The sequence below is a fragment of the Odontesthes bonariensis genome, chromosome 12 (assembly GCF_027942865.1).
Source record: "Odontesthes bonariensis isolate fOdoBon6 chromosome 12, fOdoBon6.hap1, whole genome shotgun sequence".
In the NCBI taxonomy this organism is placed as follows: Eukaryota; Metazoa; Chordata; class Actinopteri; order Atheriniformes; family Atherinopsidae; genus Odontesthes; species Odontesthes bonariensis.
The window spans coordinates 4,678,411-4,691,089 of record NC_134517.1 but is presented as its reverse complement, the minus strand read 5'-3'; the positions used below and the strand labels follow the sequence as shown (position 1 = coordinate 4,691,089).

Below are 12,679 nucleotides of genomic sequence, written 5' to 3'. Positions count from 1 at the left end.
ATCTGTTTTTATTTGTCATAGCTTGGATAATGCAAATAAAAGACAGCAAAGCCTTCCCAACTCCACCTATGACTATGGAGGTCTAAATTCAAACTGACATACGCACTGTCATACGGGTTTAAATACCCACAACAATGTAAAAGCTCATTCATGCTTGCGTGGATATATCTGTCTGCGTCACCGTCACCTCACGCACAGTGGAGGACTTTATGAGGTCCTAAAAAGGCTAACAGCTGTACCTCTGAATTAAGAATTGAGCTTGAATTAAGCTTTACAAGCTAAAGTTAGACTAACAGGATGTTAATAAATTCGGTCTATGGTCTAGAGTAACTACATATTTTGCAAAGATGATCTCCTAAAAGTTGAGTGTCAGCTGCACCAAAAGAAACGACAATCTTAATTTATTTTCAAGTTAGGCAAATGGCCTAAAAACTAAGCAAATTTAGCCCTCTTGTCAGAGTGACCTGAATCTTTACAAGCTGTCACATTAGGTCACTGATCACAGCATGTTGTTGCGTTATTACCTCCGCCAAGGAGGTTATGTGATCGCCCGAGTTTGTCTGTTGGTCTGGATGTTTGTCTGGATGTTTGTCTGGATGTTTGTCTGGATGTTTGTCTGGATGTTCGTCTGTTCGTGCTGCAATCTTGCGACCTGCCACAAGGTGGCGGGGCTTGGTTGTTTCGTTGTCGTTGAGGGAGGGGTAGGAGGGGGTGCGCAGGGGGAAAGCTTACACTAACTGCGCAGGGGGGAAGGTAAACAGTAGCCCCTTTCACACTGCCGAATAACCCGCGTTTAAAGGCGGTAGCATGGTTGCCGCGTCTGTCACGGCGGTGGTGGACCGTGATGTCAAAATGACGTTTCAGGCCTGGCGCTTCCCTTGAACAGACGGCGCAGCGCGTTGTCGTGCACCAGTCGATTTTTGTAACTTGGCGGCGCCGAGCACAACGAACCGGATGGACCGATGTGAGACCAGGCTCAGTGAGGAGGTGCGTTTGTACAGGCAGCTGTACGAAACTGCAGTGAAACAGCACAGGGAGCACGTAAACTCCCAAAACTGGTGCACAGAGATGGGCAGAACTTTGGGGAAAGAGGGAGAGTTCTGTAAGAATGTGTGGAAGAAGCTACGGGACAGATACGTGAAGGCAAAGAAGAGGGCAGAGACTTTGTTGATGCCGGGGGCTTCAGACCTTCACTTCTTTTAACTGAATTAAAAAATTAAAATGATCCGAAAACTGCAGCAGTATCATTAATTACAGTATTCTTGCTCTTGACAGCGGCATTGTTTTCTTCTCCACTTTCGTGGTTGTAGAGTAGAGGTAACCTTCACGTAGCAGCGCCACCTCTGTGACGGAGAAAATTGCAACTACTGGCGCGCAACGACTTGCGCCACTATATAGGGTCCTATGGCGGGCACGAACTCGTGACGTCATCAACACCGCTCGCGCGAGCAGACGCGGCAACCATGCTAGAGCCTTAATTCGCGAATTTAGCGTGTCCGCTGTTGTGTTCACACTGTCGACCCGGGCTGCCGCGTCAACTCGACTCGCCTTTCGACCCGCGTCAGACCCTAGTCTTTTTGCCGAGCCGAGTTTGATGGTTTGATGTGAACACAGTCGACGCGGGTCGGACGTGGGCGTGACGTGAGGAGTTAAAAAGACAGAATGGACAGCTGATTCAGAACAACAGCGACAGGTGAGCACAAGTTTTACTCTGTTTTAGCCTACATCAAGTTGGAGACATTTTTTAATATGGCCAACTGGGGAGACAAGGAGGTCCGCAATTTGGACCCGCTAAGGTAGCGGATCGCAGTGTGAAAGCCGTCTTTGCCGTTTCTGAGAAGTCGCATCTGAAAGATAGCATCTTAACTTTGTAAACCTTTTCAATCGGAACACGAGCCAGCTGAATCTATGGACAAGTTTAAGCAGACGAGTCGCTTTCTCTCGGACGTGGTGGATTACTACGTTAATCGCTTCAGACCATTCACTACAATATAGGCTATGGGTGGATAAAAAAAATGCGCTTATAAAACAAAGCTTCATTGGCAGAGGTCTGCACTCTCTGAGTGCATTTCTAGTTGTTCATGCATCCATAGTTTTTCCTGAAACCTCACGAACAACCACTCAGGTATATCTTTACCAGAACTCTCAAGAGTGTTTTATATACTTTCATATAAAATGGCTAACCTTAAAGAGTTAAAAAAGCTGGTGGATAGGTCATATTGTACACTGCTGTGAGCTTATTAACGATCACCTACGTTATGACTAATTTGTGTAACTGATCATTTGTTACCCATGCGGAATATTGTCTTCTTTGTAGATTGGCAAAATAATGATATGGATCAATAGTGCACATTTTCGTGTTACACCAAAGTTCACCTTTGAATTTAAACTAATAATAAACAATAAGCACAACATTCGTTTATGCATGCTAACAAACATATTGTTATTGCTGGGACTGCTCCCAGGTCATGGCTTCGCAGTCAGAATCCACAGAGGAGATGTGTAAGAGGATAAGTAGCATTACTGAGGTCTTCAACTCCTAAATTCACTGTTAACAGTGTGTGTCTAAAGGGCCTCAATAATAATCAGCTAATGGACTACACCTGCAACCCAGCCAAGTGTGTGTGTGTCTTTGTGAGTCTGTCAGCATTTGTTAATGGTCTAATGTTGTCATGAGTGTTCAGAGACATGGGAAGCTGACACCAAGAAAGGTGGAGGGTGAACAGATGCTCACCTAACCCACCCCACCCAACCACACACACACACACACACACACACACCAAAAAATAACAAGCTGTTGCTCAAAAAATACTATCAAATAGTTTTCAGTGAAGTTCAACCTTGACAAACAGCGAGTACTGTTTTCTCCTTCATTTATACACACCTGCTGAAGTGAAAATGATGAGTTTGTGCAGGTACAGGGTACCCAATTCTGGTTTCTAGGCAAAACACGACTAATCAGATCCTGTATAAAACTAAATGATATCTAATGAGGAATACATTCACCGCACAGGAGTGTGAGGAACAAGAAACATGTGTGCCTGTGTGTGAGTGACCTTGTTATAATCCTGCAGGCCACAGTCACTCAGGAGAGTCAGACGTGCTAAATTATGCAAATATCTGTGCTTTCTGTGTGTGTGTGTGTGTGTGCATCAAGTTATAAAGCAGTAAAACACTCTCCATCACCTTTCATTTCTTCACACCAGGACAAATACAGATAAACACACACTCACACACACACGCGCGCGTGCACACACACACACACACACGCGCGCGTGCACACACACACACACACACACACACACACACACACACACACACACACACGCGCGCACACACACACACACACACACACACACACACTTTGGGGAGGTGACCTGTCTTTGTCAGCTGAATGTAACTGTGTGTTATGTGTAACAGTACAAAACACAAAGCTCAAAGAGCAAATGGCACACAGCATCTTTATTATACCACCTTTGTCTCTTTTCTCCCTTTATTCTCTAAGCTTTTCTGTCTTCATTTGTCACAAACTTGTTTCTCTTCCAGTCCTTTGACCTCACCCTCCCTTCTTTCTTTCCCTCACCTTGTAGCTTTCCTCCCTCGACTTTGACATTTTATTTTCTTTCCTCCCCTTCTGACATCCTTCCAGGCTGTGTTGCTGAGATCTCTGATCTATCCAGAGGGATTTGTGGTCAACACCCTGATCTGTTATTCTCATTATTCCCCCTCTCTTTCTTGCTTCAACCCATCCATCCATTACTCTCTCTTTCAGTCTGTGATTCCCAGAAGAACATTTCTTCCCCTCATCAGCCTCTTTCCTTCTCTCACCTCTTCCCCTATGAACCTTGCTTTTCTTCCTCTGGTTTCCATCTTTCTTCCTCCCTGCCTAGTTTCACATTACTACCAGTTTATTGCTCAACTCTTTTTTTTGTTCTTTACATTCTTTCTTTTCTTCGCAAATTCCGTTAAACCTTTGTATATGCTCCTTCTTTCCACCCTCCCATTGGTTGGAGTGGGAATAGGAGATTTTGGTCCTTGATTGAGCTCCAGGGTTGTAATGATCACTGTCAGGTCTGCCAGCAGCAATTCAGTGGGATACATAAGGACATTTGTACCACGTCAAACTTGAAAAAAAATACTCTCTACAGAAGGTCTCAAACAACACAGACTGAAAGTCAGTCAACATAATATCTCAACTTGTGATCTCAGGTTGCTGAAAATCAATGGTTTTCCTGGTCATGTACACAACCTCCCATAAAAATGGCCCACAGGGAATTTTGTGTTCCAAATCCTTGACTAGTTTTAGTTGTACATATTTTCTCAGATCAGATCATTCTGTTTGGTAGCAAAGAGAAGAGGGTCAGCGTTGGTAAATATCTTGAGACCTGGTCCCTTACAATCACTGACCAAGTTGGTAACCTCGGAGTGTTGATAGACTCAAATCTGACTTTCAGCAGCCACATCAAAGCTGTCACCAAGGCAGCTTTTTACCATCTCAGAAACATCAGCAGAATTAAAGGTTTTCTGTCCCAAAAAGACCAGGAGAAACTCATCCATGCATTCATCTCCAGTAGACTCCATTACTGTAATGCTCTTTAACTGGACTTCCCAAAAAGAGCATTAAACATCTGCAGCTCATCCAGAACGCTGCTGCTGGAGTTTTAACCCGGACTAAGAGATCTGAACACATCACAGCAGCTTTAAAATCTTTACTCTGTCTTCCAGTCAGTCACAGAATAGATTTTAAAAGCCTGCTGATGGTTTACAAATCCCAGAACGGTTTAGGGCCAAAATACATCTGTGATATGTTCAGAGAATATAAACCTAGCAGAGCTCTTAGATCCAAGGACTCAGGTCAGCTGGTCCAGTCCAGAGTCCAGACTAAACATGGAGAAGCAGCATTTAGCTGTTATGCTGCAAACAAGTGGAACAAACTGCCAGTGGAGATTAAACTTTCACCAAATGGAGACATTTTTAAATCCAGGTTAAAAACATTTCTTTTCTCATGTGTCTATGCATGAAATCTGCACGATATCTTTGAACTTATCTGGACTGTTGCTTTTTTAAAAATAATTTTAATTAATTTTAATTGTTTTATTTCTTTCTCTTTATATTCTTTTACGTATTTTTAATGCTTCTTTTACTCCCTGCTGCAATGCTTTTATTTTGTGTAAAGCACTTTGAATTGTTTTTTACATGAAATGTGCTATACAAATAAACCTGACTTGACTCTGTATTCTGCATCTTCACAAATCTAACACTGACTGGACGGCTGCTTCACAGTTAAGAAAGGTACACACAGAAAAACAGAAACGTCTCCGGGTTACACAAAACAACATTCAGATTCATATGGGCGCCTTTCCCATCTCTCACTCCCATGTATTTCTGATAGTGTATTTCATTGCTTTGTTGGAGTAAATTATGCTTAAATATTACCTTCTGCCTAAAAAATCTCAGTACATTAACATGAATTCCTTATGTCCCATCTGGTTCACAACAGGCCTTTAATTACATTATCAAATACATTACAGATCACAAATCATTGTGATGCTGTGTGACAACAGCACCACCCCTGTGGGCTGGCTCACAGATGTTTAAGTGTGTACATGCATCTATGTGAGAGTGTGTGCACAGTGGCTGCTTCATTAAAAGTTACTCATCTGAGACAAATGTTAAAAAAACAACAAGAACGTAGTAGTCAGCATACATCTGTCTATATGTATCCTTGTCTTTGTATGCATGAACTACAGTACTTTGTACATTGTGTGATTTTGTTTCTGTCCATATGGCTCCCATTAATTTCTGCTTTTAATGATTCTCATAAAGCACTAATTCAATAGTTCTTCCAGATTAACACACATATATACACTTAAGCATTGCCATGGCAAGCACAAAAAGTCATTTATTTAAACTGCATCAACGTGCCTGTCTATTTCATGATGACTTTCACAGAGTTATAAAGGAAATGGAGGAATAAATGATTGAGTGCTGAGGGAGGGAAAAGAGGGGAGATGGGAAAAGTGGAAAGAGAGGTAGATGCAGATGTGAAGAGAGTGAATAGGTAGACAGGAGGGAGAAATTATGAAGGAAGAGATTTTGAGAAAACTAGAAAAAAGGGCAAGTGAATGAAAATGTCATTGAAGAGATTTGTGTGTGTATGTGTGGTTAAAAACAGGATCAGGCAGTAAACAGACGAGGTGAGATTCAGGAATCAGTTGAAAGTTCAACTCAAAGTTAAAAAAAAAACAGGAAGATGCATCACAAACTTTTAAACTGAATCCTCAAAGTGATAAAAGGTCTGCTCTCACTATTTCTCACTAAAAACTATTTATTTGAATTAGTTTGTGAAGGGAGACATTCACAAAATAAGGCAGCATTTTACACTCAAAACCACACTTTGCTAACAGATCTCATCAACTTCAGCTGAGTTATTTACAACACAAAACCCTGACTAGCTGTCTGAGGTGAGTCAGTTGAGATGGGATGTCATGGTACTCCAGATCCTGACACCATAGTTTCATCATCAGAAATATAGCCAGAATACAAACACATTCCACACATTTTTTCACTTTCATCTCTCCCTCTAGGGATAGAACATAACACAAAGACTAAATTATGGTTAGCATCCATAATTTAACAATGTGACACAGAAGTAAATTAACTGCGACTGGCAGCTCTGATCTGAACCATCAGATTACTGAACAGACTTACACACCAGGGAGCAAAACAGCTCAGAGGAGCCTTACCAGTTGGTTTGAGTGTATTTGATGGTGTACTTACTGTATTCAACCAGAAGCTGCTACTAATCTATTCTAGACCCATTCTCCTCAAACACACACATTTGTATGTTGACACACCCATCTCTCTGTATCTCTTGATATTCAGCTTGAGGTGGCTTTTTGTTGTTATGGAGGATTTAAAGGGTATTATGGGATGTGACACCAGCAACTCATCTCAAAATACTGGTCATTAATCTGTTTTGCATATTGGATTTTTATAATTTTATACTGTGGCCCAATGTCACTATGGTATAAAACTGGGCTGCAGCTGCTACCACATGTGGTGGATACACAATACACAGTAAAATTACTAATTGGTCAGTTTCCTTTTCTGTAAATCCCTTTTCATATTTCTTATTCACTATAAAAATAAAATAATCCTGCATACAGCATCATAATAACTAACACATTTTATCATACTCCTCTATAAATCATAAGCAACAAGTCATCTACACAAAAAAGCCAAATTGTATGCTAGTTCCTACCTTTTAATATAACCCATTAGGTCATGCTATACAGGTGGTAGGAGGGAAATACATCTCATATGTGTTTCCACATTGGAGGGAAAAGAAGTCCTTTTATGGAGGAAAAATTACTGGGGCAGGCGGTTGGAACGGGATGGGGTTAGCCACCCAGATACGACAACTGTTCTTCACTTCTGGGTTATATTCAGTCAAAAACACAACAACATTTGTTGAAAACACTATTATCCAATCCAATCCAATCCAGCTTTATTCATAAAGCACTTTAAAATAACCACAGTGGACCAAAGCGCTTTACAGAATAGTAGGTAAAAGACATAGTAAATAAAAGACAAAATATATCAGCAATAAGACCTAATCAATTCAAGATTAGGTCTTAAAAGACCTAATTAGTGCTAAAAGACACAATAGATAAAGAATAAAATATACAATAAAATAATAAGAATAAGGAAGTGAACAACACAAATGGTGTCAAAGGCCAAGGAGAAGAGATGGATTTTAAGAAGAGACTTAAAAGCAAGCACAGAAGAGGCCTGTCTAATATGCAAAGGCAGCTTTGCATATTAACCACCATTAAGCTCAGTCCCCTCTTAGCTTCCGCTTAGTTTTTGGGACATTCAGGAGCAGTTGATCAGCTGACCTGAGAGAATGAGTGGATGTATAAGGGTAAAGCTGTTCAGAGAGGTAGGGTGGGGAAAGACCATTGTGAGCTTTAAAAGCAAATAAGAGGACTGAAATGAATCATAAAATGTATTGGCAGCCAGTGGAGGGAGGCTAAAATGAGGGAAATGTGCTCATATTTTGGCGTGCCAGTTAAAAGACGTGTAGCAGCATTTTGAACCATCTGAAGCCAGGTAATGGAGGAAACACTAACCCCAATATAAAATGCATTACAGTAATCAAGCCGAGTTGGGACAAAGGCATGGATTACTGTCTCAAAATGCTGCCTGGACATAAATGGCTTTATTTTGGCAAGATGTCCCGATTGGAAAATGCTTGATTTGACGACTGCTCTGATCTGACTGTCAAGCTAAAGATCGGCGTCCACTTTAACCTCTAGGTTGGTAATAGTTGGCTTGATATACTAGGTAAAGCATCTTTTTTTCATTCAAATTTAAGAGGTTATGAGCCTTCCAGGCCTTTATGTCATCAAGGCACCTGAGCAAGGTTTTACAGAATAGCCTTAATTCTTTTTAAGATGTAGATAAATCTGACTGTCATCTGCATAACAGTGGAATTAAATACCACATTGCCTAAGAATTGAGTCAAGTGGGAGCAGATAGAGAGAGTGAAGAAGGGGACCTAAAACCGAGCCCTGGGGGACCCCAAACGATGTCAAATGCAGCAGTTAGATCTAAAAGCACAAGAATAACACAGTCACCAGAATCAGTAGCTAAAAACACATATTAAAAACCCCTTAAAGAGCTGATTCAGTACTGTGTAACATATTAAAGCCAAATTGGAAAACCTTGAGGATATTATGTTCTTCCATGAAAGCCATTACTCAATAACAATCGACAACTCCACAGTCCCTCCCTCTCCCAAAGTTAAAAGGGAAGTTCGGTTTTAAAGTTCGGTATCTAACCCTCCTCTGCTGTCTGTGAAAACTTTCTTCAATTTTTCATGAATAAAGGCTGATTTATGCTTCAGACGCAAAGCCTCTGACGCTCGGACGCAGAGCCTCTGCGAGCGTCAAAATCTTGACCACTCCCCCACGCAGAGGCTCTGCGCGCGTTGTCGTGCACCTCAGAAAAATCCTGACTACGCGACAGACGCACGCAGACCACCAACGGAAGTGCGCAGACAAAAGCGGCTGTGATTGGTCCTCGGTGTGCTCTTCCGGTTGTCTGTGTGGCTTCCTCCTTTGCATTTTCGCCAACTCCAATAAAAGAAGCTGTTCTTCTTCGATGTCGAGCAACTCCAGATCCATATCTTGCATACACTTTTTTTTTTTTTTGAAAAATAAACACTTCCGCCGGCGCCCCCGAAGTTCTCGTCACCGCCCACCGAAATTCTCGCGAGGGGAAACTGCTGTGCGTCCCGAGAAATTCCAGACCGAGGTTGCAGAACCATAACATGAAAAGTGGTTCGCGACCAGAGCAAAGCAACACGTCAAGACGATAGACGCAGAACTATAATCCGCCCTTAAGGTTGCATCTACAAGGGCTGTTACTGCCCCTTCCAACTATGGCCCCTCAGTCTTTGTCCCCTGCTCTGGTGTTTTTGATAACTTTGAGCCTGTGACTTTGGTATCTTTACAGAAGATTGTTGATCATCCGAGGCCATCAGGCCTATATAGAACAGCATATCACAACAACAATTTGTCCCTTCTGGTTGGATTAAGGCAATAGCATTACATGCTTAGAGTTATAAATCCAAAGTACTTCATAAGGACTACCAAAAACATATGTTTAGGACTCAAATGCATTCACTGACACTTTACATGCAGCTGTTCTCCTGACCATTGGAGGTTGCTTGTTCTTTGAACATGATTATCATCTCTTCATTAGTTTTCCATGCCCTTAAGGGATGCAGTGGGTCTGGAGCCTATTCCAGCTGCCATCAGGTGACAGGCAGGGTTCATCCTGAACACATCACCAGTCCATGACAGGGCCAACATAGAGACGAACCAGAAAAACAACCATTAACGCTTACATTCACTCCTTAGGTCAGTTTGGAATTGGGAATTAATGGACGGTGGGAGAAAGAATCCCAAGGACATGTGGAGGCCCCAGCTGAGATTTTAACCTTCCTGCCATGAGGCGACTTTGCTATGTATCACACTACTGTCCAACCCCATACCTGTAAATATGATTGAAAATTAATTTGCTCTACATTCAGTTCCTAAGCCTTTTCCCTCAATCATCTCTTTATTCCATAATCTGTTTTAGCCGTCTATCACTTCTTTGGAAGCTTGCCTTTGTTATGAGTCTTATGGGGTCTGCAAGAACCCCAGATAGTTATACTAGATCTCTTGTTTCCCCCTCAGAGAAAAATGCATGCATCTGTGAATGTGTGCTTGCATGAGTGTTCATTAAGGAATAAGGGTTTACAGCACAAAGCTAGACGTGGTGCTAGACCACAGGAAAAACGTGTGCCCACATTACAGGGGAAGAATTGCTGTGATGGAAAAACCAACCGCAACTGCTGGAATGCTCCTCTACTTTAATTGATGTTTCAACCATTAAGACGCTCAATTCCAATTGCTTCATTTCTACCTGGAGCCCCCCAGACTGTAGCATGCTGACTGATATATTGTGCCTTAACACCTCTGAGAGAAACAGCTCAGAGTGCTGCTCGGTCAGGTCAAAATTCAGCAGAACTCTGACCAGAGAGTAACAGAAAACAGATGTGATGAGAAAAGCAGAATGCGAAGTATAAATGTAGTTCCATATGATGCTGTAAGGTACCACTCTGAGCTTGGAGACGTGCATTCATTCAGGGCTTGGTCATAAACCCTTAAATCAAGCCTACTGAATGGCAGTCAAACAGCTGTAATTGTAGACACTGGTTAAATTTTGCATTTGTGGTCGACTCTGGCTGTAGTTATTCCATCTCATATTTCTCTCTACCTCTTCCATGAGAATGCAAGTGTGGCTGTGCTCCAGTTCCTATCATGCGTGTCTGTGCCCACCTTGTGGTTCTTGCCATATCTGTAGACCATCCAGTCTTCTCCATTAGTGCTGATCTCCAGCTTGAAGGTGGTAACATAGTAGATCTTCTGAGTTTCCTTCGAGATGGCACCCTGTGTGGCGATGCCTGTAAGCACCTTTAGAGTATGGAGGTCCACCTGTTGGCGGGGAGAGAAGCTTTTAACTTTTATTAAATAACAGAATCATTCATGATTGAATAAAAAAAATAGAAAAAGATCAATATATTTTGATCTGAAAATGGCTTGAGTTTGAAACACACAACAACAGTGACAGGTATAGTACATTAAAAAAATTCTAAACTAATATCAGAAATGAATAATTTTACATAATGGGATGCGTGTGTTGAAGTCACCTTAGGAAAGGATTTCTAAGCTTTCTAAATCTGCTAAACTGCCATTTTTCTAAAAGTTCTACAAGTAAAAAACAACGTGATATTGATAGATGAATATTTGAATGCAAATATACACACATACATATATATCTATATATGTCTATATATATATACACGTATATATATGTTCAGAAGTCTACTTTTGTTCCCATCTCCTTCCCCATGTTTTTTTTCCTCTCTGCTTCTTGGCAGATCGATAGTAATTATCTGGGCTCATTTTCATTTTCTCCTATACAACAGCAATAATCACCTCGCCATTCTAATTATGGATGTTACGCTGCGTGTCTGGCATGCTGTTAGCTGTGTTGTGACATGGGCGCCATTGTGCAGGATGATGGCTGCCCACTTCAGAATCAAGCAGATATGCATTTATTTTGCACAGCAGTGCTGAGCATGACTGGCATATTGATACTTAAGTGATGTTTAGAAGTTTGTGAAGCTGTTTTGATTTTGTTTTTTTTCAGTTATTCATATAAATGGGAACTAAAACATCATGTCTACACAAGTCAGCACCAAATTGAACATGTTACAAAACATTTTTAGAACTAGTCTTTTGTTTATTGAGTAAAACAATGTAATATTACTTTCTGTGGGTGACACAGGTATGTGGATTCTATCTATGTGCATTTTAATGTCTCCAGTTACTGCTGATCTGACCTGAACATAAAACATTTTTTTAATTACCACAATTCAAAGTCAATGAACCTCTGCAGCACTGGGATGTTGGTGGGTTTCCTTACATGAACTCTTTTTTTTTGTCAGGTCCATCCACAACATTTCTATTGGATTATGATCAAGACTTTAACGTGACATTCCAAAACCTTCTTTTCTTTTTATAACCATTCAAAAGTGGAATAACTTATGTGTTTAGGGTACCTTCATTACTGCATTATCCACTCTCTCTTGAAATTTGCTTCAAAAACAGATATCCTGACATTTTCTTTCAAAACTTGCTGGCATTACTCAGAATTCATTGTTCTATCAATGATGGCAAGCTGCTCTGCTGTAGATGCAGCAAAAAGCGGACAAATCATGATACCACCTCCACGGTTTTTCCAAGGATGAGAAAAGGTTCTTAGGCAGGAATCCAGCATTTTCAAATCCTTAAACGTGAATCTATTTGGTCTCATCTATCCACAAAACTTTTTCAGCAGTGTTCATGTTCATGTCACTTTTAGCAAACTGCAGACAAAGCAGTAATGATCTGCTTGGAGAGAAGAGGCTTTCTTACCACCACCAACATGGTCGCTCGCTGACGGTGAACTCACCAACATTAATCTTAGTCAAGGTTTCTAGGCTCCTTTGTGGCTACTCAGACTATTATTGATTTTAATATTTCCTCATTTGTATGCAGGTTCTCAGCCTGTCAATTGG

The 12,679-nt window shown here is 41.2% G+C and overlaps 1 protein-coding gene across 3 annotated transcripts in view; it reads right to left on the bottom strand.

Moving 5' to 3' along the window:
* LOC142396341 (neuropilin-2-like) overlaps window positions 1–12,679 on the bottom strand; it is a 121,469-nt gene that overhangs the window by 60,013 nt on the left and 48,777 nt on the right. For all 3 annotated transcript variants that reach the window (XM_075478949.1, XM_075478950.1, XM_075478951.1), the window contains one exon: window positions 10,896–11,051. In XM_075478949.1, coding sequence (XP_075335064.1) covers window positions 10,896–11,051 — 156 coding nt within the window. The remainder of the gene's footprint in view (window positions 1–10,895; window positions 11,052–12,679) is intronic.